The 23,773-nt window shown below is 31.1% G+C and overlaps 1 protein-coding gene across 1 annotated transcript in view; it reads left to right on the plus strand.

The window, feature by feature from the left end:
• Positions 1 to 540: 540 nt before the first annotated feature.
• The window catches only part of Slc9b1 (solute carrier family 9 member B1), a 57,266-nt gene continuing 34,033 nt past the window's right edge, over positions 541 to 23,773 (plus strand). The window contains exons 1-5 of the mRNA XM_058583810.1: positions 541 to 599; positions 2,202 to 2,353; positions 16,303 to 16,473; positions 17,812 to 17,954; positions 19,026 to 19,153. Coding sequence (XP_058439793.1) covers positions 541 to 599; positions 2,202 to 2,353; positions 16,303 to 16,473; positions 17,812 to 17,954; positions 19,026 to 19,153 — 653 coding nt within the window. The remainder of the gene's footprint in view (positions 600 to 2,201; positions 2,354 to 16,302; positions 16,474 to 17,811; positions 17,955 to 19,025; positions 19,154 to 23,773) is intronic.

Genomic DNA, 23,773 nt, shown 5'->3' on the forward strand with positions numbered 1-23,773 from the left:
TGCTTTCCAGTGCTCTCCCCCATGTATTCTAGTTGAATAGCAAACTTTTATTCTTTGCTTTTGATCCTTCTTTTCAGAAAGAAAGCATGTCCAGTACCTCTAGTTGGCCATCTTCCATATTTCATTTTAAAGTTTCTTGGAGTCTCATGCAGGTTTATAACTAAAGATAGAGTAAATCAATGGGTGAAAATGATCTCAAACATACTTGTTGAGTTTGTGAAATAAAGAACTGAATTTTCTTACATGTGATTTTTAAATATTATAAACTAGAGAGAAGTATTAAATTCTATATGAAAATGGTTTTTAGGACTTATTCACATGGTTTTGATTAATAATTTTAAAAGCAAATATTCAGATAAAGTCATATAAAGGTTATCTGACTTCATTATGATACAACTTTATGATTAAAAATAATTAAAAAATTAATGTCACTTAATCATGTTTGTTTTCATATGGATTTATAGTCCCAAGATACTTTTAATTATCTTGCCCACATTACAGGCTCACTTGTTCAAATTATTATTTCTTTTAAATTCTAGCATGCACACCACAAATTCAAAAAATGAACATTTGGAGAAGAGATCTGATCAGGTAAAAACTTAAAGCTACATTTTAATATATGAAATATCTATCTGATCTTAAATTTTCTTTATAAAATTTATTATTAGATTTCTCCTATGTGTCTGGCTAAAAAAAATGAGAAGAGATAGTTTTGAAATAGTTTAACAAGTCCTATGAATTGATCAGAAAGAAACATAAAAAAGTATTAGTACAGAGTATTTTGGAGCTTAATGAGGTAGATTTTAGGAATAAAGGTAATATGCCTTGTTATTTCTTGCCATGTCCAGGAAAAATTCAGCAATTTAAACTAGTAGTTGCAAAGGTAAGTATGTAAGTATGTGCTGTGTATTTTTAAGATATGCAAGTTTTTTTTTTTATTTTGCAAGTGTATAGAGTAGATCATTAGGCCTTTTGTTGGTCTATTTACTAAATAATAATTGCTTATAATTATAATTACATTATTTTTGAAATATAAATTTCTACAGTTCTTAAAGGAAAAAAGTGCTTTGAAATATTTTAAACATTCATTTTTTTCTCCTTTCTAATTCATTTTGATATCAAGTTATTGTAAATTCTCAAATAAGAAAACTATGATCTCACTGTATCTGTTTTTTTACAACCCTAATACAAATTCATCATTGTTTGTTTAACCTTTTTATACCATGGAAAAACATCTAGAAAAAGCTTCTACATCAGAACACCAGTAGGTTGCTCATTAGGTTTGAGAATTTTAATCATTGAACTACACAATTCATGTTTAACCATCAGATACTGTAATATCTCTGTCTCTCTAGTCATTGATGTTAACCTTCCCTTTTCTGAATATTTTCTTACTCTCTAGCCTTTGTTATATTTCCTGCAACAATGTGATGTTCTCTTTCCCACTGTACTGAAAATAATAGGAATACACTCAAAGTGAAAGTGTTTGTATGCACATGTACATCCCTCATGACAATAATAAAGGGAAGTTTGAAGATCTCTGTTCAGAGTTAATTGTTAATTCTGCTCTGGGTTTATAGTTGTTGCTGTGTTTATTTTTTTAAACAATAGGAAAAGCCACTTAATATTCTCATAAACCAAACATTTCTTTTGTGTAAATCAGCAATTTCATGATTAGAATATCATTCAAAGGCCTGGGAGATTGAGGTATGGGTATAGGCATGAACTATCTATGTTATCTATAAATATTAGTAGGAGTGTGCCTAAATTTGTGAAGACTTGACCTATACTGTTCTAATTTTTCTTTCAGTTATATAATTTTTCAAATGATTCCAAAAATTACAAAATTATAGATCACCTCTTTTCCAATAAGTTGTATTTTGTTTCAGAAAAGTTTTGTTATATAATCTCAGGGAGGTAGATGGAAGATGGATACTTTTAATTATCTTGCCCACATTACAGGCTCACTTGTTCAGCATATATAAATGGTAAGTGAAAATGGTGGGGACTTGAGTCTATTAAAGTGTAAATCATGGTGCCTTGCAAAATGCACTGCTGTGACATCCCCAAATACCTATTGATATAGAGCATACATGTATATGTGTATTAGCAGTAGTAATATTAATTTAATTATGAGATGTGGTGGTTTAGTGCTTTCATAAAATTGTATTGAAAGTATAGTTCTTTAAAGATTTCCTTGTTTTACTTCAGATCCTCAACGATCCTAAGAGTAGCACATATGACCAAGCTAAGGGAACCCTGTCAGAAACACAGGAAATGGTACCACAGACGAATAAACAGTCACATATTTCTTGTCCTCCACAAGGAATAGTGAATAAAATAATTACAAATGGTATGTGCAATAAGAAATGTAAGTGGGGAGAAAATGAGAAATGTATGTGATAAATAATAAAACATGCAACAATAAAGCCACTGCTTAATCTGTATATTTTTGATGTTTAGCTCTGTTACAAGCAACATGTAGACAAAGAGAAAATGTTCTTTGAATATTTCAAAACTAAAAACCAAATATTGCTTAACAGATTTATATTTTAATATTTCCATGCTTTTGTATTAAATTTTTGTGAATAGAAGCAACATTGACTAAAGATCTGCTTTTGATATTTAATCTTGTTAGCTAAAAATAATATCATACTCCTGGCAATTTTAAGGTTCTTATTAAAATTAGGCCCCAAAGTTTAAAATGGTGCTACCTTGCAGAATTGTATAAAAGTTGCTTTCCTCCTAAATTGTTTTTTTAGTTTTATTGATTTTATTTTTTTTAAATACACGACAGTGGAATGCATTACAGTTCTTATTACACATATAGAGTACAGTTTTTCATATCTTTGTATATAGAGTATGTTCACGCCTCCTCCTAAAATTTTAAAGCTTCTCATATTCACCAAGTATTTATAAAGAGGATTAACAGAGTTTAGAGAGAATTAAATTTAAAATATGATGATGTATAAGTAATTGAAGTTTTCTATTTTTATTTTCTTATTTACTTCGTGCTAACTTTTAAGCTTTTGAAAGAAAATTTTTTTCATTTTTTTTCTTCATTAGTAAACATTGCTTTTTAAAATAACATCAGTGTTTTGGAAGCACTGAACCAAGCTTTTCTCTGAACTTGGAAAGTCTTCATCTGCCAGCATAAATTATTGGACTCTGGTGAATATACTTTCTGCACATTGATCTTACATGCATGTTCCCATGACCCTGTGTATTTAGTGGGCATTTTCTAATAGAGCAGAGAAAAGGGCCAGGACTTGTGGGGGAAAGGAAAATGTATTGATCACCCAAGGTAATTTCCTGAAGGTTAGGCTGCAAGCTACTCAGGAACTAATTGGAGAGTTATAGAAAACCGACATTGAAACTTGAAACTAGTTCTATAATTTGTTTCCCCTCTGTTCTTTCATTTTTGATTTTGTAGTTTTAGAAACATTATAGAAAAAGGAGATTTGTCATAGCTTCCATGTTTCTATTTTGGGAGTGCATAGTCTTGTACTCTTTTTTAAAAAATTATTTTTGTAGTTGTAAGTGGACAGCATGCCTTTATTTTATTTGTTTTATTTTCACATGGTGCTAAGCCTCAAACCCAGTGCCTCACCCATGATGGGCAAGCGCTCTGCCACTGAACTATAGTCCTAGCCAATTTTTCCAAAACCTTTCTCACTCACTCTTTGTCTCTCTCCTTTTTCTCTCTCACATGCACACCTATAGACATCCTAGGTTCATAATGGCTCCTTCATACACAAAGTATAGAATCTCAATCTCTGAATGTGCTTCGAACATGTCACTTTTAGGAATCCCACTCTGTCTCTTCATGGAATAAGTAATATACATCTATGTATTAGTAGAATTAAACAACCAAAAAAAATAAAAACCTAAAATAGCATATACTTTGAATAATAAAAGGAGTAACACTTCAGTTTCTGTACAAATGACAGTTAAATCACTTGTCTCTTTAAGTAAGAAATCTAAACACTCAACCACACACAAAAATCAGTCTCATTACATTTAATCACATGTTTATATAACTTGCTTAAGAGGTGGCTTGCCTAGTGACAAAGAAATGGAGATTCTAGGGCAGGATTTTTAGGATACCATTCCTTTTTGTATCTTTTTTCAAAAAAGTTACTTTCAATGAAAGTACAATATATTTTCATGTAGTTGTTTTCCTTTATATAAATTAAGTAAAAGCTTTGTTTACAAACAACCATGATTTTCAGGGCTTAATTTCCCCATTAAAATCTTATATTATGAGTCTTTTGAAAATGGAAGGATTGGAAGTTTAGGATCTAAAAATAATATTGCAGAGACTTTCAGTTTCTGGTTCTATTTGTAAGGATAATGGTCCTATAAGATTATAATGGAGCTAAAAAGTTCCTGCCAAGTAGTGACACTGTAGCCATATCTTTATAGTGTAATGCACTATTCCTGTTCTTATGGTGATGCTGGTGTTAACCAAGCTACTGCACTGCCAGTCATATAAAAGTACAGAACACACACTCATGTATGGGATGGAATCATTGAATGGCTATTTAAAAACAAATGACTATGTTACTGGTTTATGTATATACTATATTTTATCATTATTTTAGAGTGTATTTCTTCTACTTGTAAAAAATGTTTGCTGTAAAATAATATGCTAATCTATACTAGCAGCAGCCTCATACAATTTGTGTTTACCTCTTGTGTATTGCTTTAATAGTGTTATTTGAACATTAATTTGGATTAGTTGTAAATGTGTATTGCAAACTATAGGGCAACCATATTTTTTTAAAAAAATAAAAAAGAAGTATAATTGATATGCTAAGAAAAATAGAATTATATAAAATCCTCAATTGTAACCAAATATAAAAAAAGAGTAGAAGACAAAATTAAGAACAAAGAACATGGCAGTGAATAGCAAACACAAATATGTTAGATATTAATACGATTATATCAATAAACACTTTAAATGCCAGTGATCCAAATACACTAGGTAACATATAGACATTGTCAGATGGGATCAAAAACTAAGACCCAAGGGCTAGGGTTGTGGCTCAGCAATAGCACGCTTGCCTAGCACATGCGAGGCCTGGGTTCAATCCTCAGCACCAAATAAAAATAAATAAAAAATAAAATAAAGGTATTGTGTCCAACTACAACTAAAAAATAAATATTAAAAAAATAAGACCCAAGTGAATGTTGTTTACAAAATACATACTGATTAAGAATAAGGATGGAAGGGCTGGGGTTGTAGCTCAGTGGCAGAGTGCTTGCTTAGCACATGTGAGGCCCTGGATTAGGTCCTCAGCATCACATAAAAATAAATAAGTGAAATAAAGATATTTATTTATTTATACATCTACAACTACAAAAAAATTTAAATAATTTTAAAAAGAATAGGGATGGAAAAAGGTATATTATTCTAAAACTAATACAAATAAAGATGAAGTGCTATATTAACTTCAAAAAGAACAGACTTGTGAACAATGATAATTATCAGGGATAGAGTAGAGGAGCATTATATCATGAGAAAAGTATTAATTTTTCAAAAACACATGGCAGTCTTCAATGTAAATGTTCATAACAAAAGAGCACCAAAATACATAAATAAAAAACTGATAAAACTATAAGGAGAAATAGATTAATCTACTTTTCTAGTTAAAAACATCATCATCCTTCTATCAGAAATGAACAGACCCAGCAGGCAGAAATTGAGTAAAGATATAATTACATCGTATCAGTCACTTGGATGCAATTGACATCTATAACTTAACCCAACAACATCAGAATACAAAAACTGCTCAAGCTAACATAGAACATTGAGCCAGATGGGCCATATTCTGAGCCATAAAGCACACATTAACAAAATTTTTAAAATAAAAATCATAAGTATTTGCCTTTACATAAGAATGGATTTAAACCAGAAATCAACAACAGAAAGAGATTTGGAATTCCTCAAATACTTTGATATTAAACAACATACTTCAAGATAACACTAGATTAGAGTAGAAATTTCAAAATACTTTTAAATGAAAATACAACTTAATCAAGATTTATAAGATGCAGCAAAAGCAGGGCATAGAGGGAAATTTATAGCATTCAATGCCTATATTACAGAAAAATATCTGAAATTAATAAACTAAACATCTACTTAGGAAGCTAGAAAAGAAAAACAGATTAAATTCAAAGTAATAAAAAGAAAAAGAATACAAAAAATTGGACAGAAGTAAATGAAATTAAAAACATGGAAGCACTATGAAAAGTTAATGAAACCAAAAACTGGTTCTTTGAAGATGTCAGTAGAATTTATAAGTTTCTAGCCAGGCTAAGACAAAATAGAGAATACACAAATTATAACAGAAATGAAAGGGTGGACATCACTGCAGATCCCATGGGCATTAAAAGATGATAAAAACTATGAACAATACAAATTTGATAACCTAGCTGAAGTTGACCAATTCCTTGAAAGGCACAATATTCTAAAACTTACACAAGAAGAAATAGGCATCCTAATAGATATGTATCAAAGAAATTGGGTCAACAATTAAGAACCTTCCAAAACAGAAAGTTCCAGGCTCAAATGGTTTTGTTAGTTCATTCCACCAGACATTTAAGGATGCAATTATATCACGTTTCTATAATCTTTTCTAGAAGCTTGAAGCAATGACAATACTTCCCAATTCATTCTAAAAGGCCAGAATTAATACTATAAAAATCTGAAAAAAACATTGTAACACCAATATCTATAGATGAGTATCTCTAATGAACATAGATGCAAAAATACTCAACAAAATATTAGCAAATTGAATTAAATAATGTATAAAAAAGTATTACACATGTGACCATGTGGGATTTATTCAGATGTGCAAGATTGGTTCAACATTTGAAGATAATCAACATTAATCCATTACATTGGTAGTCTTAAAAAATCTAAAAAAATCTTTCTATCAATAGATGAATAAAAGGCTTTTGACAAAATTCAACATCCATGCATGGTTTCTTTAAAAAATCTCATTAAATTAAGAATAGAAGGAGATATTCTTTACCTTGATTTAAAAAATACTGAAAACCTATAGCTAACATCATACTTTAACGGTGAGAAACTAGAAGCTTTTCCTCTAAGATCATGAAGTAGGCAAGGATGCCCACTCTTACCACTCTATTTAAACATTGTACTGGAAATCCTACTAATGCAATAAAGCAAGGCAAGGAAACAGTAACTGTACATGTTAGGAAGGAAGAAATAAAACTGTTCAGATGACATGATTATCTATGTAGAAAATCTGAGAACCAGGAAAAAACTTCTGGAATAGCTAATAGGTTGCAAAATGCAGGATTAATATTCAAAAGGCATTTGCTTTCCTATGTACCACAATAAACAAATAGAATTTGAAATTAAAAACATAGTATTAGGGCTGGGGTTGTGGCTCAGTGGTGGAGTGCTTGCCTAGCATGTGTGAGGCACTAAGTTCACTCCTCAGAACCAGGCACAAAAAAATAAAAAATAAAGTTATTAAAAATACAGTATCATTTACATTAGCAACACAAAATTTTTGTGTAATATGTACAGTATCTGTAAGGAAAACTATATAAATCTGATAGAACTAAATAAATGAAGAGATATTCCATTTTCTTGAAAGATGTAATATTGTCAGATGTCAGTTATTCACAACTTAATAGATTCAGTGCAATTCTATTAAAAATTCTAGAAAGTTATTTGTGAATTTCAGCTAACCAGTTCTATTTTATATAGAAAAAGACCCAAAATGTGCCGATTTATGTCAAAAAAGAAGTCATAAAACTGACATTACATGACTTAACACTGTGAAGTTATGTAATCATCACAGTGAGTTTTTAGTGAAAGACTAGACAAATAGATCAATAGAACAAAAGCCCACAAATAGACCCATATAAATATAGTCAACTGGTCTTTGAAAAAGGAGACAAAAGAAATACAATGACATGATTATCTATGTAGAAAATCTGAGAACCAGGAAAAAACCAAAGATAGTCTTTTCAGCAAATGGTGCTAGAATAAATGGATATCCAAGAGCAATAAAAAATAAAATCTAGAGACAAAATTTGTACCTTTCAAAATGGATTATAGACCTGAGTGTAAAACACAAAACTCATAGAAAATGACATTGGAGAAAATCTAGGTGACACTGGATATGGCAATGACTTTTTAAAATACAATTACCAAAGGTTCCCTCCATGAAAAAAAATTTATGAGATGGACTTTAACATTAAAAATTTCTGCTCTGTGAGTTATTCCATTGCTTGATATTTATCCAAAAGAACCAAAATGAGCATACTTAGCAATATAGTCACTTCAGTGTTTATAGCAGCATAGTTCACAATAGCCAAATCATGGAATGAGCCCAGATGCCTGGAAGAGATGAATGGATTAAAAAAATGTGGTATACATACACAATGGAGTTTTACTCTGCCATAAAGAGGAATGAATAATGGCTTTTGCCAGTAAATGAATGGAACTGGAGAACATTATACTAACTGATATAAGCCAGACTCAAAAAAATCAAGGGTCAAATATTTCCTCTTACATATGGAAGCTAGGGCAAAATAAGGGAAAGAAAGTGGTGGGGTGGGGGAATCAGATATATAGGGAAGATCAGTGGAATAGAAGGTAGAGAATGATAAGGAAGGAGGATGGGAATGGGGAGGAAATATGAAATGAATTTAACAAAATCATATTATGTGCATCTATAAATGTACTAAAGGTAATTTTACCTTTATGTATATGAAGAAGTACCAATCAAAAATAAATAAGCAAAAGGAAGGCAGCAGAGCAGAAGAAGGAGAATAGTGGAAAGGAGAAGGGGAGGAAAAGAAGTGGGAATGGGAATTGAAATAAAATTCCTTGCAGGTGTGATTTTGCCAAAATGAACACAGCTACTAGGTATAACTATAATACTCTAATAATTTTTTTAAATCTAAAAAAGAAACCTTTCTGTTCTATGGAGTACATTTTCAAGAGAATTAAAAGATAAGCTACAGATTGGGTGAAAAATATCTGCAATGTATACATCTATTAGGAGACTGTTGTCCAAAACATACAAAGAACTCTTAAAACTCACCAATAAAGAAATAAATAACCCATTTTTAAAATAAGTAAAACACTGGAAAAGATAACTCACAAGATATACAGATGACAAACATACAAAAATGTTCAACATCATAGGTCATTATAGAATTTCAAGTTTGAACAATAGATTCCCTAGCATGTGTGAGACATTGTGTTGGATCCCCAGCACTGAAAGAAAGTAATCAGCAAAAGTAATAAAAATACTAATTGACTATTACATACCTACTAGAATAGCCAAAATCCAAAACACTGATACCAAATCCTGATGAGAATGCAGAGTAACAGGAACTATCATTTTATTACTGTGGGAATGCAAAATGTTGAAGTCTCTTTTTAAGACAATTTGACAGTTTCTTACAAAAATAAACTTACTCCCATCATATAATCACACTCATTTATTTTTACCCAAATGTGCCAAAAAATTTTTAAGCTGATGTTTATAGCTTAATTTTTGTAGCATAATTTCCAAAACTTGGAAGCTATCAAAATATTCTTCATTGGGTGGGTGGATAAACAACTGTGGTACATCCAGATAGTGAAATATTATTGAACACCAAAAATAAATGAGCTGTCAAGCCTTGAAATATCATGAAGAAAATGTGAATACATATTGCCAAGTAAAGGAAGCCAATCTGCAATGGCTATATTCTGTGTTTTTCCATCTATACAACATTCTATAATGAGCAAAACTATGGACACAGTAAAAATATCAGTGGTTGCCAAAAACTGGGGACAGGAGGAATGCATAGAGCATAGAAGATTTTTAGGACAGTGAAACTATTCTATAAAATTCTTTAATCGTAATCTGTGCCCACCATTAAAAGCCTAAAGCTTTCAGGATGATGTAAAAACACTTTCTTTTCTCCCTCAATTCTCTTCATGGTGATATGTTTATTCCTTTTTGTGTTCTATAATTTCGTTTTAGCTAAATAATGTGTACCCTATCTGCCCTGGTGAACAAGCCTGTTTTTGATTTTATTTCCCCTTTTCCATCTCATCTTTTTCACTTAATCAAGACTGGATGGCATGGTGGTTACACCTGTACTCTTAGCTACGTGGGAGACTGAGGCAGGATAATTCCTTGAGTTTAGGAATTAGCAGTCTCAGCAATATAGTAAGACCCCATCTGGGAAAAAAAAGAAAACACACCCCCTTATTCATTTAGTTTGTTCTCAACTTGAGCAAGATAACAAATATATTAATTTTAAAGGAAGTGCTTATTTATTTAAATAAATACCTAATTAGCAAAATTCTGTGAAATATGATTAAATTATGGGAAAAATACCTGGGATAGAGAATTTTTTATAGCCTTATTAGAAGAAAGATATTAGGAATAATAGAAACTAAGGAATCACCCTAGGGCCCTAACAATAATTTTCTGCCCAGATCAGCCTCCTCATAATTGGTAGTATAATTCAGTATGATTCAAACTGTTAAGGGAGCTGGGGAACAAAATCCAGCCCCTTGCCTGTTTTGTAAAGGTCTATTGTGTTACAGTGACAAAGTTGAATATCTGTAACAGAGACCATATGATTCACAGTGCCAGAAAGTTTTTAATTATATGTCTTTTACTGAAAAAATTTTACCAACCAATCTCCTAGAAGATTATTCCTTTATCACCCCCCCAACCCAACATCTGGAACTGAGCTGTGATTTCTTGAGTATCTTTTCTTAAAAAATATTTTTTTAGTTGTAGCTGGACGCAACATCTTTATTTATTTTTATATGGTTCTGAAGATCCAACCCAGTGCTTTACATGTGCGAGGCAGTTACCTTCCCAATGAGCTATAGCCCCAGCCCCTCTTGAGTATCTTTAAGGTCTAAATTTTCCTTTTGCCTCAAATATAACCTGAATAAACACCATCTTATCAGAGAATATTTAGATCATAAATCATCTGTATCCCATCTTATTCTAATACTTTACCCAAGAACTTAGTAGCTAAATTCATTGCATATACTCTCACTTTTAAAATAGCAAATATGGGGACCGGGGCTGTAGCTCAGTAGTAGAGTCCCTGCCTCACGTGTATGAGGCACTGGGTTCGATCCTCAGCACCACATAAAAATAAATAAATAAAAATATTATGTCCATCTACAACTAAAAATAAAATTAAAAATAATAAAATAGCAAACATGACTTATTATAGAATGTTTTCAACCATTTTCTCTCTATAAATAAAAATCAATATTCAAATATAATGAAATATTTCTATTTTCCTTGATAGAATAAAGATTTTGGTACACTGAAAAGCAATACTATTCTGGTAATAATTCTTTTAATAATTATAGGTAAATAATTCTTTTATAGGTAAATAATTCTTTATAGGTAAATAATTCTTTTAATAGAATAGACAATACAGGAGCAAACTATCTCAGTAAGTACTCTCCTTTTTTTTTTTTTTTTTTGGTACGAGGGATTGAACCCAGGGTGCTTAATCACTGAGTTACATCTCCAACCCTTTTTACTTTTTATTTTGAGACAGGGTCTTCCTAAGTTGCTTAGGGCCTCATTAAGTTGTTGAGGTAGGCCTTGAACTTATGATCCTCCTGCCTCAGTCTCCTGAGACACTGGGATTACAGGCGCATACCACCATGCTTAGCCTGTTCTCTTATTTTTGAGGAACTATTTTAAGAATAAAATATAGAGAGAATGAATTATATAACAAAAAAACTAAATGTCCATCTAGTCTTTCCCAAATCTCTATATTTTGCCTTTTGTTTTTGCAATCCTCCTACCTCAGCCTCCTGAATAGCTTAAACTGCAGACTTACCATGCCCAGCTTCTGCTTTTTGTGTGTGTATGTGATGCTGGGAATTGAGCCCAGGACTTCATGCATGCCAGGCAAAGACTGTACCACTGAGCCACCTCCTTAGCCCCAGTTTATGCCTTTTTTAAGTTATGAGATGAAATGAGAAAAAATATACATAGTCTTATACTTAAACATTTATTTATCATTTCTATTGACTTTATTTCTGATTATTAATGAAAGTTACCATCCAGTATCATTTCCTTTCTGCTTAAAACATTTTCTTTAGTGTTTCTTTAGCAAGAATGAATTCTCTTCAGTTTCATTTATTCAGACAAGTCTTTATTTTAACTTTATTTTTGAAGGATAGTTTTACTGAATATAGAATTCATGATTAAGAGTTACTTTTTTCTGCTCCTTTGAAATGGCCTCATTTTTTTCTTATGAGAGTGCTACTATTAGTCATATTATTCTTCCCTTGTATATACACATCTCTTACTACTTCTATGATTTTCCCATTATGATTGGTTTTCAATCACATAATGACATCTCTAGGTGTGGCTCTCTTTGTGTTTATTATTTGGGATTCCTTGAGCTTCTAATATTTTAATATTTTTCATTACAGTTTTGGAAGTCTAAAAACTTCCATGATCTTTTTCAATATCTTTTTGCCCCTTTGTCTCTGTCTTCTCCCTGTGGTCCTCCCATTATGTATATATTTGCACTACTAATATCCCCAAATTTTCCAATCTGTTCATTTTTCCTGATTCTTTTTTCTTCAGATTGATAGACCTCTTTTGATATATCTTCAAGTTCACTGATAATTTCTTTTGCAAACTCAGTATACAATTGAACCTCACTAATGAATATTTCATTTCAATTTTTATAAATTTTAATTCCTTCTTCCTGTTTTTAAATATGTTCTGTCTCCTTATTTATGTTTTCTAATAGATGAGACATTGCAGTAATACTTTTCTTTATTTGAACATATTGATGATACTTTGAAAACTGTCTCTAAATCGAATACCTGAATTCAATCAGTTTCTATTAACTGTTTATCCAGATATGAACCATATTTTCCTATAACATGTCTATTAGTTGAAACCCAAACATATTAATTACACATTATAGCAACTTTGCACTTATTTTTATTTGTTGAGGGTTTCGTTGTTGTTGCTATTGTTTGGTAATTTGAGTGCAACTGAAATCTTTTTGCCCCAGTGGCTAATGTCTTTTATAATAGTTATTGTTGTTCTTTGGTATGTCTTCCTAAGGGTTTCCCGTGTACCAATTGTATAGCTTAGTAGTCACCTAATAAGTTGAAGAAGCCATTGTATTCAAGTGGGTAAGGCTTCTTTTCTGCCTGGTGATCTCTGGGTGAGTTGGTAAGTGCATTTATAGTCACAGCTAATGCTCAAATCTTGATTCATCTTTACTCTTTGCTGTATTCTCTTCTTTACTGCATACTTCCCCATCAGCCATGCATATATGGAGAATTTATCTCAAATTTTCAATGACTCTCATTTCCAGGATTTCCCAGTTAAATTTTTGTCTTGTCTGCCACTTGCCTCAACTGAGACTGCAACTTCAGAATAGCAAAGCTGCAGGTTTTCTCTTTTCATTTTCTAATTTTCACTGGCAAAGCATGGGTTTACTTCTTCTTCAACACCATATCAAATATGCCCTACCTCTGGCAGAAAAGCTGAGAATTTTTATATCCCTCTCCATTCTGAAAAAAATTAACAGTTTTTTTTTTCCAACTGAGCATTGGGAAGAGATGATTGCCGAGAAGAATGGGAACAACCTCAGGCGGGAAGACCTCTGACTCCCAATGATCCTAGTACTTTTTCTATGAATAAACATCTCTCAATTTAATAATTAACTTTGGTCAATTTTCAGGGTCCTGATATGGTTGTTTTTGATAATTTGGTGCCATTTTTTATGTGGGTTGTTTTTCATTCTTAGGTATGGAAATAAATCGCCAACCTATTCATACCACTATTATTGAAAGCCCCCTCCCACCTTATTTTTATAATACCTGATTAACTATTTTCATTAGTAATATGTAATAAAATCAACACTTTTTAGTCTAACCTATGTGTTTGTAAACTTCTTTGTGCAATATTTCTTCCATTTTGATTTTGTCTCCTATTTCTAAAACATAACTTTCAGTAGGTTTCTCCTCAGTAAAGATATGCTCTTAGATGTATTTGCTTAATATTTTCAATTTGTCCAGTTTTACTGGATGCAGAATTCATCATTAGATATTTATTTATCTCTGTACTTTGAAGACTTTGTTATCTTCTAGCCTCTTGTTGTTTTTGGAATCGAGAATCTGCAGTAATGTTTATTTCTTTACAGATAATCTACTTCTTTCTCTGGATTCTTAAGATCTTATATTTGTGTTTGGTAGTCTGTACTTTCTCTCAACAATGAATTTAAGTGTCTAATTATTTTTTTAAGTGAGACATTTGAATTTATTTAATTCCCTTATGTAATCCTTTCTTATCACTCAATTTCCACTTTAGTTCTTATTACAATGATTGAAGTCTGATTCTGATAAGTATCTAATTATTTTTACTTAATCTAAGAACTCATTTTGCTTCCTGTGTTCAAATCATTACCAAATTGATTATGTTTTTAGTCAATCCTGTAAAGTATATTGTCTTTCCTTCACTCCTTCCATGCTATTTCTATAATTACTATTAGATTTATTTTAGGCCTTTTTCATAATCTAAATCTCTACCCTTTTCTATCTCAATTTTCTTTTTATGTTATATTCTGGGTAATTTCCTCACATCTATTTGTTATGTTTCCCTCTTCAGCTGTTTGCAGCCTGCCATTTAAGATACTTAGTGATTTTCAATTTCAGTATTATTTTAGCTTCTGTTCAATTGTTCCATTTGATTTTTTAAAAAATATTTCCAATTTTTTCTCATATCTCCAAGTTTTAAAAATTTTCTTTGCTCTCTTTAAAAATACTTATAGTGTCTATCTGGTAGTCCTAATAGATGAAGTTTTCATATATTTAATCCTCTTCTTTGTTGTCTCTATTAACTTTTTCTCATGATATATTTCTTAAGTTTATATTCATTGGAGCTTTATTTACATAGTCTGGAATCAGAAGTGTTCATTAGAGATATTTTGAATTAGTAGCTATCAAGTGCTCCAGAGATGGTTCCATGGGTCGGGGATCATTTTTATGCTTGGTTTAGAACTTTGGGGGTTCCCAATCCATGAAAATCTTGTAAACATGAGCCCTAAACATAAGTTATATAAGGTCTATTTTATATATGAATTTTCAAAGGAGATTTTGCCATCTAGAAACCAGCTAAAACAAACTGCCTGGTCTCCTCAGTTTGCCAGTAGAACAATATTTTTGAGTTCATTTTTTAGTACAGCGTTAGCCCTTTAGGTGTTCACATTTTTTCTAGGTGACAATACTGGGGAGGAGGCAATAATCTTAGTTTTAGCTTCCTGCTTTGACCAAGTCAAAATCTTCCTCGTTTACATTGACATTTTTCTGTAACCAAAAAAAGACTTCACAGCTTAAAAAAAAAATTGCACTTTTGCTGTTTTAATAACCTGAAAATCACCAAAAATTATGATTCATAGTAAATGAAGGTAGGTAGAAATTTACAGTATAACTATCTTTTCTTTATGGAAACCTCTGGACTATTGTATTTATTTGTATGTATTTGCCAGAAACAAGATGTATATAACCTTATTCTACTCACTCTGTCTACCAATATTTCCTACACATATGTACTTTATATTTATTTTTCACCAAGTCCAGGTGCACTTTTTCCAGGCCTTACCCTCCCTAGTACACTTAGATCAAATATCAACTGAGTTACTTTCAGTACAAAGATTTAGTCTGCTCATGTTAAAAAATTGGCACCTTGCCATTGTTATCGTCAATAAAGTTGAGATTTAATGTCATGGCCAATCGTCATCTTATTCTGAAGCACAAAATTCAGAATATCTCATATTGCCATGATACTCTTTAAAATGTCAGATATTATATGTTTTAGCACTTTAAAGAATTCACATGGAATTTTTTCTTTCTTTTTTTTACTTACATTAAATTCATTTTTAAAGGATACATGAAACAGAATTTGTACATATTAATGGTGTACCATGTGATGTTTCAATATTTAAATATACTGCATGATGTTTAATTAGGATAATCCTGTCTTAAGAATTTATCATTTATTACTTAAAGTTGTACAAGTGTCTTTTTAAATTAAAAATGCATTGTTTAAAGCTTGTTTCATAAATTAACAGGGTCTTTGGAATATATCTTAAGTAGATGTCTCTCTTCAGTAATACTAGTAAGCAATATTATTTTATACTATGGATTGTTATATAGAACTGGCTATTATTGAATTCATCTTTTGTTTGTGTACAGCTATGTCTATAAAGATATGTAGATACATTTTTTTTATATTTCAGGAGTTATACTCTGTATGCTGTGGTGTTTAACCTGGACATTCTCAGGCTCTGAAGCTCTTCCTGGTGGAAATTTATTTGGACTAATAATTATTTTTTGTAGTGCCTTTCTTGGGGGGAAATTTTTGGAAATCATTAGAATACCTTCAGTGCCTCCACTTCCACCCCTTCTTGGTAAGTATTTAATTAGCTCTCTCTTGTTCATTGTTGATTGAATTTTGAACATTTTCTAATTGGACTAGATATGATTCAGAAATATTTCAGTTTAATATAATCTGTGCAACTTCTCTGTGTATGTATTTATTTTATATGTGTATCCATGTGTATATATATGTCTTTTTTCCAAAAAAAATATTTTTTAAATAATTTAAATATCCTCACTACATGATTCTTGTTGCTCCATTTCTTCATAAATAATTTTTTCTTAATTTTAAATATATTATAGAAAAAGAAAAATATAGAAAAGTCTGAGTTTTTGTGTATATCATGTAACTTGAATACAAGATTCAAATAATATACTGACTAGGGCACCAAAAGGTCTATGATTTTTGAGTAAGCTGTTTGGTCATCAGCACTATGTATATTTATGGATTCCTCACCTGCATTATGCACTGTTTCTTCATCACCAGTGTTCTGTAACTCTCCAGCTGAACAGAATAAAATTAGTGGAAGAATATTTATCAGAAATGTCTCATATCACTGGGTGCAGTAGTACATGCCTGTAATGCCAGCGGCTTGGGAGGGTGAGACAGGAGGATCTGGAGTTCAAATCCAGCCTCAGCAAAAGGAGAGCACTAAGCAACTCAGTGAGACCCTGTCTCTAAATAAAATACAAAATAGGGCTGGAGATGTGGCTCAGTGGTTGAGTGCCCCTGAGCTTAATCTCTGGTACCCAAAAAAGAAAACAGAAAAGAGAAATATCTCTTATCTTCTAAGTAATCAATACATCTAAATATTCAATATACTATCAGCAGAGATTATCTCTACATCTTATATCTAATGCATTTTCTATGTTCATATACCCTTAGAGGACCTTCTAAGTATTTATTGAATCTCTTTCCTCCTTCCCAAAACTTGTTTTCTCTATAGCTTAGGCTGTTTCTGTCTTTTGCATGGACTATGGCAGAATCTTTTAACAGACTTTTGTCTCCAGTTTTATCCCTGTCTAAATCATTAAAACTATAATGTATCAATCACATCCTGCTTAAAATCTTCCTGTGGTGCCTTATTCTGGCCAAAGGGAAACTTTCCACGATCTGGCCCCTCCAGCTCCTTCTTCCATTCCCATCCTGTCCTTTATGATCCAGTAACAATGAATTACTTATATCACATTTAGACGTGTTGTTTCTTATCTTCATTACTTTATTCATGCTGTCTCCTCTTTTTGTATATAACCTGCTCTTTATGCAAAGTAAAAAGAGACATGTTTTTAAAGAGGGGAGTGTCTGTTTTTCTCTCTTGAATAATTGAACTAAACCAGACATGCTTTATGTTCTTCTTTTCTTTTTTAAGGGATGTTACTGGCTGGTTTTATGATCAGGAATATTCCATTCATTGGCAAACATGTCCAAGTACATAACACATGGTCTGCAACTTTAAGAAACACTGCCCTTACCATTATCCTAATACGAGCTGGGCTTGGACTTGATCCACAGGTAGATTTTCAAATGTATCTTGAATTATTTCAAATATTAGAGGCTGGTAGGAAAGAAAAAGAGACAGAATTTTTGTAATAGCTGTTCCAAATAGAGCAAACTAAGATAAAGAACAAAGACTTTGCAAAAGTACTGGCATCTTAATTTCTATTTCTAGTTATCATTATTACCTATATGAAGAGAAATCATTGTGGTGTATGGTCTCTATTGGGGAGCATCTATAATTATTTACACAGAGAAATGTCTCTTATGCAGCACTTGTATTACTTGGGAGGCTCTTCTATGGAGAACTATTTACTTTTCAGTTAATAAAGGAAAGGTCACCCTATAAAATGATTCTTTTTTTTAAGGAGATTAAGAATTCAATAATATATTTGTTTCATGACTTTTTCTCCATAGAGTATGTTCCTGTTTTGTTGTAAAAGCACATTAATTATTTCATAAAATATTATAATATGGGGATCATAAATCTTTTTGGCTTTAAGAGGATGACTATACACGCACATAATAGCAACTCAAATAAATGTGGCAAATGTATATGTTTAATGCAAATATTATCCCATAAGCATAAATAATTATAGCCAGTGATAATTTTATTTTCCAATAGAAAATTTGAACCTCTGAGAAAATTGAAAAGTTCTCCCTTTTTAAATTAATTATAAACTTAAGTTATTTTTATGGCATTTTGGTGTGTTCTATTTGTAAATATTAATTTAGTCAAATAGTTAGTTGCTAAAAGGTAATTAATGGAAAACACCCATAGGATATTATCATTCTATCAAATATTAGGAAAATTAGGCAGTTAGAAAGATTTAGATACTTAGTTATAAAATAAATCCTTTAAAATAACTATAATAATATTTTATAAAGTATGAAATTATTTATTATCCAATGTATGATGATATATAAAATGAGCTATATTAGAGTTTCAAGCCCAATAGAATGATCTGGCCAAATAAGATGCAGTATAGTAAAAGTTTATTACTCAAAAAACTCTCTAATTCAATGTTTGCTTAAATACTTTCCTTTTTGACCTTTGTAAGTTTACTCAAATATTACTCTATATTTCAGGCTTTACAACATTTGAAAACTGTTTGTTTAAGATTGTCTTTCGGTCCATGCATCTCAGAGGCATGCGCAGCTGCTGTTTTTTCCCACTTCATTATGCAGTTTCCTTGGCAATGGGGATTTCTATTAGGGTAATTTTTTTCTTTTTTGCCTATGAAAATACACAGTTAATGATGGTTGGTTGAAAACTATTGAAATATTCAAAATATTGTATAAACAAGCTCTTCATTAAAATTTGTTTTCATAAAGTAGATGACCTTGGAAATCAGTTGACCAAACACAGAGCCATGTCCCAAATCTATGATGTATTTGACAAACATTCATAGTTCTTAAATATGTAGTGCCATGGTAATCCACTTCATCAATTTATTCTTTCTTTTCTGTATTATAATGTATTTGTATATTTATCCTATCTAATGGCCTCTTCCTCCTATACTATATGTATGTATATATATGCATGTGTATATATGAGAGATATTTCTATAGTTATATATTTGTAATGTTTAAAAACTCCCATTTTTAAAAACACACAAATAAAAACTCCCTAAATTCGTTGCCCCAACTGCCTTTTTTACTATTCATCTACCTGATTGTCCAAATTCCTTAAATCTGTAAGCACTTTCTTATTGCCAAACCAATGGATTTTTAAAATTAATTTGTATTGTTAAATGCCCAAATACATTTATCTTTTTTTTTTTTTTTTTTTTTTTTTTTTTTGGTGCAGTGCTGGGGATCAAACCCAGGGCCTCATGCATGTGAGGCAAGCACTCTACCACTGAGCTATACCCTTCAACCCTGCATTTACCTTTTTGTTGTTGTTGTTGTTGTTTTATTAGTTGCTCATGACAATACAATGATCTTGACATATCATACATTTGAATCAAATGCATTTACCTTTTGAAAAATTAGAACTTTACAGATAAAAGTGAAGTACCCATTGACTATGCTATCAATATATGAAATTGTAATGCATCCATATCCTCTCCAATGGTAGTGTTTATTTAATTTTAGTGTTTTTAAGAGAATGTACAGTTATATCCTATTGCAGATTTATTTTATATTTACCTCACTACTGTCATTGTGCATCTTTTTATGTGCTAGAATATTTGTATGTCTTCTTTGATGAAGTGTCAGTTCAAATCTTTTGCCAGTTTTTAAAATTATGTTCTTCATCTTCATTATGAGTTTTAAATTACTTTTATATAAAGCCTTTTATCTAATATATGTATTGTCTAATATATTTTTTTCTCCAAATGTGTGACCAATATAAATAAATTGAATAAAATAACAGAAATTTGTTTCTCACAGTTCTGGAAGTTAGAAGCCAAAATTTCTTCCTTTTCTAGTTCTCCTTTTTCTTCTATTCATTAAATATTGAAATGATCTAGTATCAGACCCTCTTTTTTTTCTTATTCTGACTCTGATTCTTCTCTTATATTGTAATGATTTCAAATCTATCTCCAAGCCATTTATTTTCAAGTCCATAACTCAAGTCCCCTATATTCCTTTAACTATAGGAGACACATACCGAGAGCTCTAAGTGGGAACATCACATCAAAGTAGAGGATCGTATCTTATGAGGTAGATGTCTCATCCTCAAAAACCAAAAGTGTTCCTCTGAAGTTTTGTTACTGTTTCAAATTATGTGACAACAATTATCATTTTTGAGTCCTTACCATGTGCTATGCAATCTTCTGTGAGCTTTATACATATTAATTCATCTTTGTAATGCTCATTTTAATCTCACATTATTCCAAACTAGAAAACTTAGAGAATGATTAAATATATCACTTAACTTTGTAAGTAACTGAAATTACCTTGTAGCATGACTTCAGGGTTCACATTCTCAACCTTGTACTGAGACTATGAATATGTATGTAGCACTTTTGATAAAGGTGGCATATCAAGTCAAGATAAGGAAGTTTTAGTTAAAAAGTATATTGGGATAACTGGAATATTATTTGAGAAAAATTAGGGTATTGTTAGGTTTTTTTGCTTCATAGTACATGTCTAATGAACTAAAGACTTCAACATAAAATGCACATTTTTAAAAAGTATATTTTTGGGGGGGTACTAGGGATTGAACTCAGGGGCACTGAGCCACATCCCCAGTCCTATTTTGTATTTTATTTAGAGACAGGGTCTCATTGAGTTGCTTCCTCACTTTTGCTGAGGCTGGCTTTGAACTTGAGATCCTCCTGCCTCAGTCTCCTGAGCAACTGGGGTTAGAGGTGTGTACCACCATGCAAGGCAAAAAAAAAAAAAAAAATTCTTTTAGTAGTACTTTTGATGATAGAGAGGTATTTTCTTTTTCTCAAAATGTGTTTATTTTAAATTGACAGATAAAATTATAAGTCTTTATCCTGTATAATATAATATTTTGGAATATATATGCATTATGGAATGATTAAATCTAATGAAAATATGCATTACCTCACATAGTTATCATTTTTATGGGGAGATGTAATATCCATTTAGGATTAGTCATTAGTATAGTACATCATAACTATTGAATTTATTCCTTCTATCAAATTATGATTTTTTAACATTTCCCTAATATCCTTTCATTTTTTAAATAGTGTTTCAAGAGAAGATTTAAATTTTGATTTATATTTTATTAGTTTTTCTTTTATGGTTTGGGCTATTCTGAAAAACTTGCCATCCTCAACAAAAGTTATGTTAATTTTTTATACTTTTTTCTGAAAGTTTCATAATACAAGCTTTTAAACTTAAGTGTACTACCCATTTCCAGTCAACTTTCATTGGATGCCATGAGATAAGAGTCAAGATTCATTTTTCCTATAATGCTATGAAGTTGTTATAATGACTTCCTCATTATATTATTTTAGCACTTCTGGTGAAAACTTATGCTTATATATTTTAAATTCTGCTTTGCCAAATATTAACATTACTCTGCTGCCATTCTGTCTGGAGTGAGATAATGTCTTAGTTTTGATTTGCATTTCTTTAATTGCTAGAGATGATGAACATTTTTTTATATATTTGTTGATTGATTGTATATCACCTTCTGAGAAGTGTCTGTTCTGGTTTGGCCCATTTATTGATTGGGTTATTTGGTTTTTTGGTGTTTAGTTTTTTGAGTTCTTTCTATACCCTAGAGATTAGTGCACTATCTGATGTGCAGCTAGTAAAAATTTTCTCCCAAGCTGTAGGCTCTCTGTTCATTCACCTCACTGATTGTTTCTTTTGCTGAGAAGAAGCTTTTTAGTTTGAATCCATCCCATTTATTGATTCTTGGTTCAAATTCTTGTGCCATAGGAGTCTTATTAAGGAAGTAGAGGCCTAATCCAATAAGATGGAGATTTGGGCCTACTTTTTCCTCTATTAGATGCAGGGTCTCTGGTTCAATTCTTAGATCCTTGATCTACTTTGAGTTGAGTTTTATGCATGGTGAGAGATAGGGGTTTAGTTTCATTTTGTTGCATGTGGATTTTCATTTTTCCCAGCACCGTTTGTTGAAGAAGCTGTCTTTTCTCCAATGCATGTTTTTGGTGCCTCTGTCTAATATAAAATAACTGTAATTATGTGGGTTTGTTTGTCTCTGTGTCCTCTATTCTGTACCATTGGTCTAATGGTGCCAATACCTTGCAATTTTTGTTACTATTGCTCTATTATTTAAGGTCTGGTATAGTGATGCCACCTGCTTTACTCTTCCTGCTAAGGATTACTTTAGCTATTCTGGGTCTCTTCATTTTTCCAGATGAATTTCATGATTGCTTTTTCTGTTAAATTGTTAAACATTTTTATTGAAATATAACTTAATGTTCAGACAAGTACAATGTACATAAATGTGTAATACAGTTCATTGCTTAACTAAAAGGTAACTATTTACATCACCACCACACAGATAAAGCAATAGAACATTGCTAGAACCCCAGACCTGCAGTTATCACATGCCTCACAATCACCTATCTCCTCCACACAGATAATCACTTCACTAACTTTTAATAGTATAGTTTAGTTTGTTTCTAATTTTGTTTTATATAAATGAAATCATGCAGTGTTTATTCTTTTGTGACTAGTGTGTTTCACTCAACATTATGTTTGAGATTGAACCATGTTATTGTATATTAATGTATTCATTCATTTTCATTGTTGTGTAATATGTCGTTGTATGAATATACTAAAGTTTATTTACTTATTCTATTGTCAATTTATATATTATGAATATTCTAGTGTATAGATCTTGGGATACGTGTACACAGTTTTCTATAGACATAGAAAGGGAATGTTGATTCATATGGAAAATATGTAGTTCTATAGGTAGCTTGTCATATATTTTTGATATTCCTAATTTATACTCTCATCAGTAGTTGATGAGAATTTCTGTTATTCAACATTCCCACCAACTTTGGAATCATTATAGTCTTTTTAAAAATTTTTAAGCCATTCTAATGACTGTGTTATTTCTTTGAGATTTTTATTTGCATTTTCCAGTGAGGCTAAAAAATGTTGGTTCCAATTTATTTCCTATATTTGTAATGGAGTCTTGATTGTTTTTTCCATTGATTTGTAGAAGTAATTAAGATATTCTAGGTACATTTTTTTGGTGAAAAATGTTATAAATATCTTCCATTCTGCAACTTCTCTTTCACTCTCATTTAATGATAGAAAATTTTAGTTTTAATATAGTATAATTCATCAGTTTTCCAATTAAAAATTTTGTGTCATATTTACAAAATCATCCCTTATCCCCAAATTCAAAAAATATTCTTCTATATCATCTTTTA

This window comes from Marmota monax, unplaced genomic scaffold (assembly GCF_021218885.2).
Source record: "Marmota monax isolate L192 unplaced genomic scaffold, Marmota_monax_Labrador192_F-V1.1 WCK01_AAM20220418_F8-fsc00002, whole genome shotgun sequence".
Taxonomy (NCBI): Eukaryota; Metazoa; Chordata; class Mammalia; order Rodentia; family Sciuridae; genus Marmota; species Marmota monax.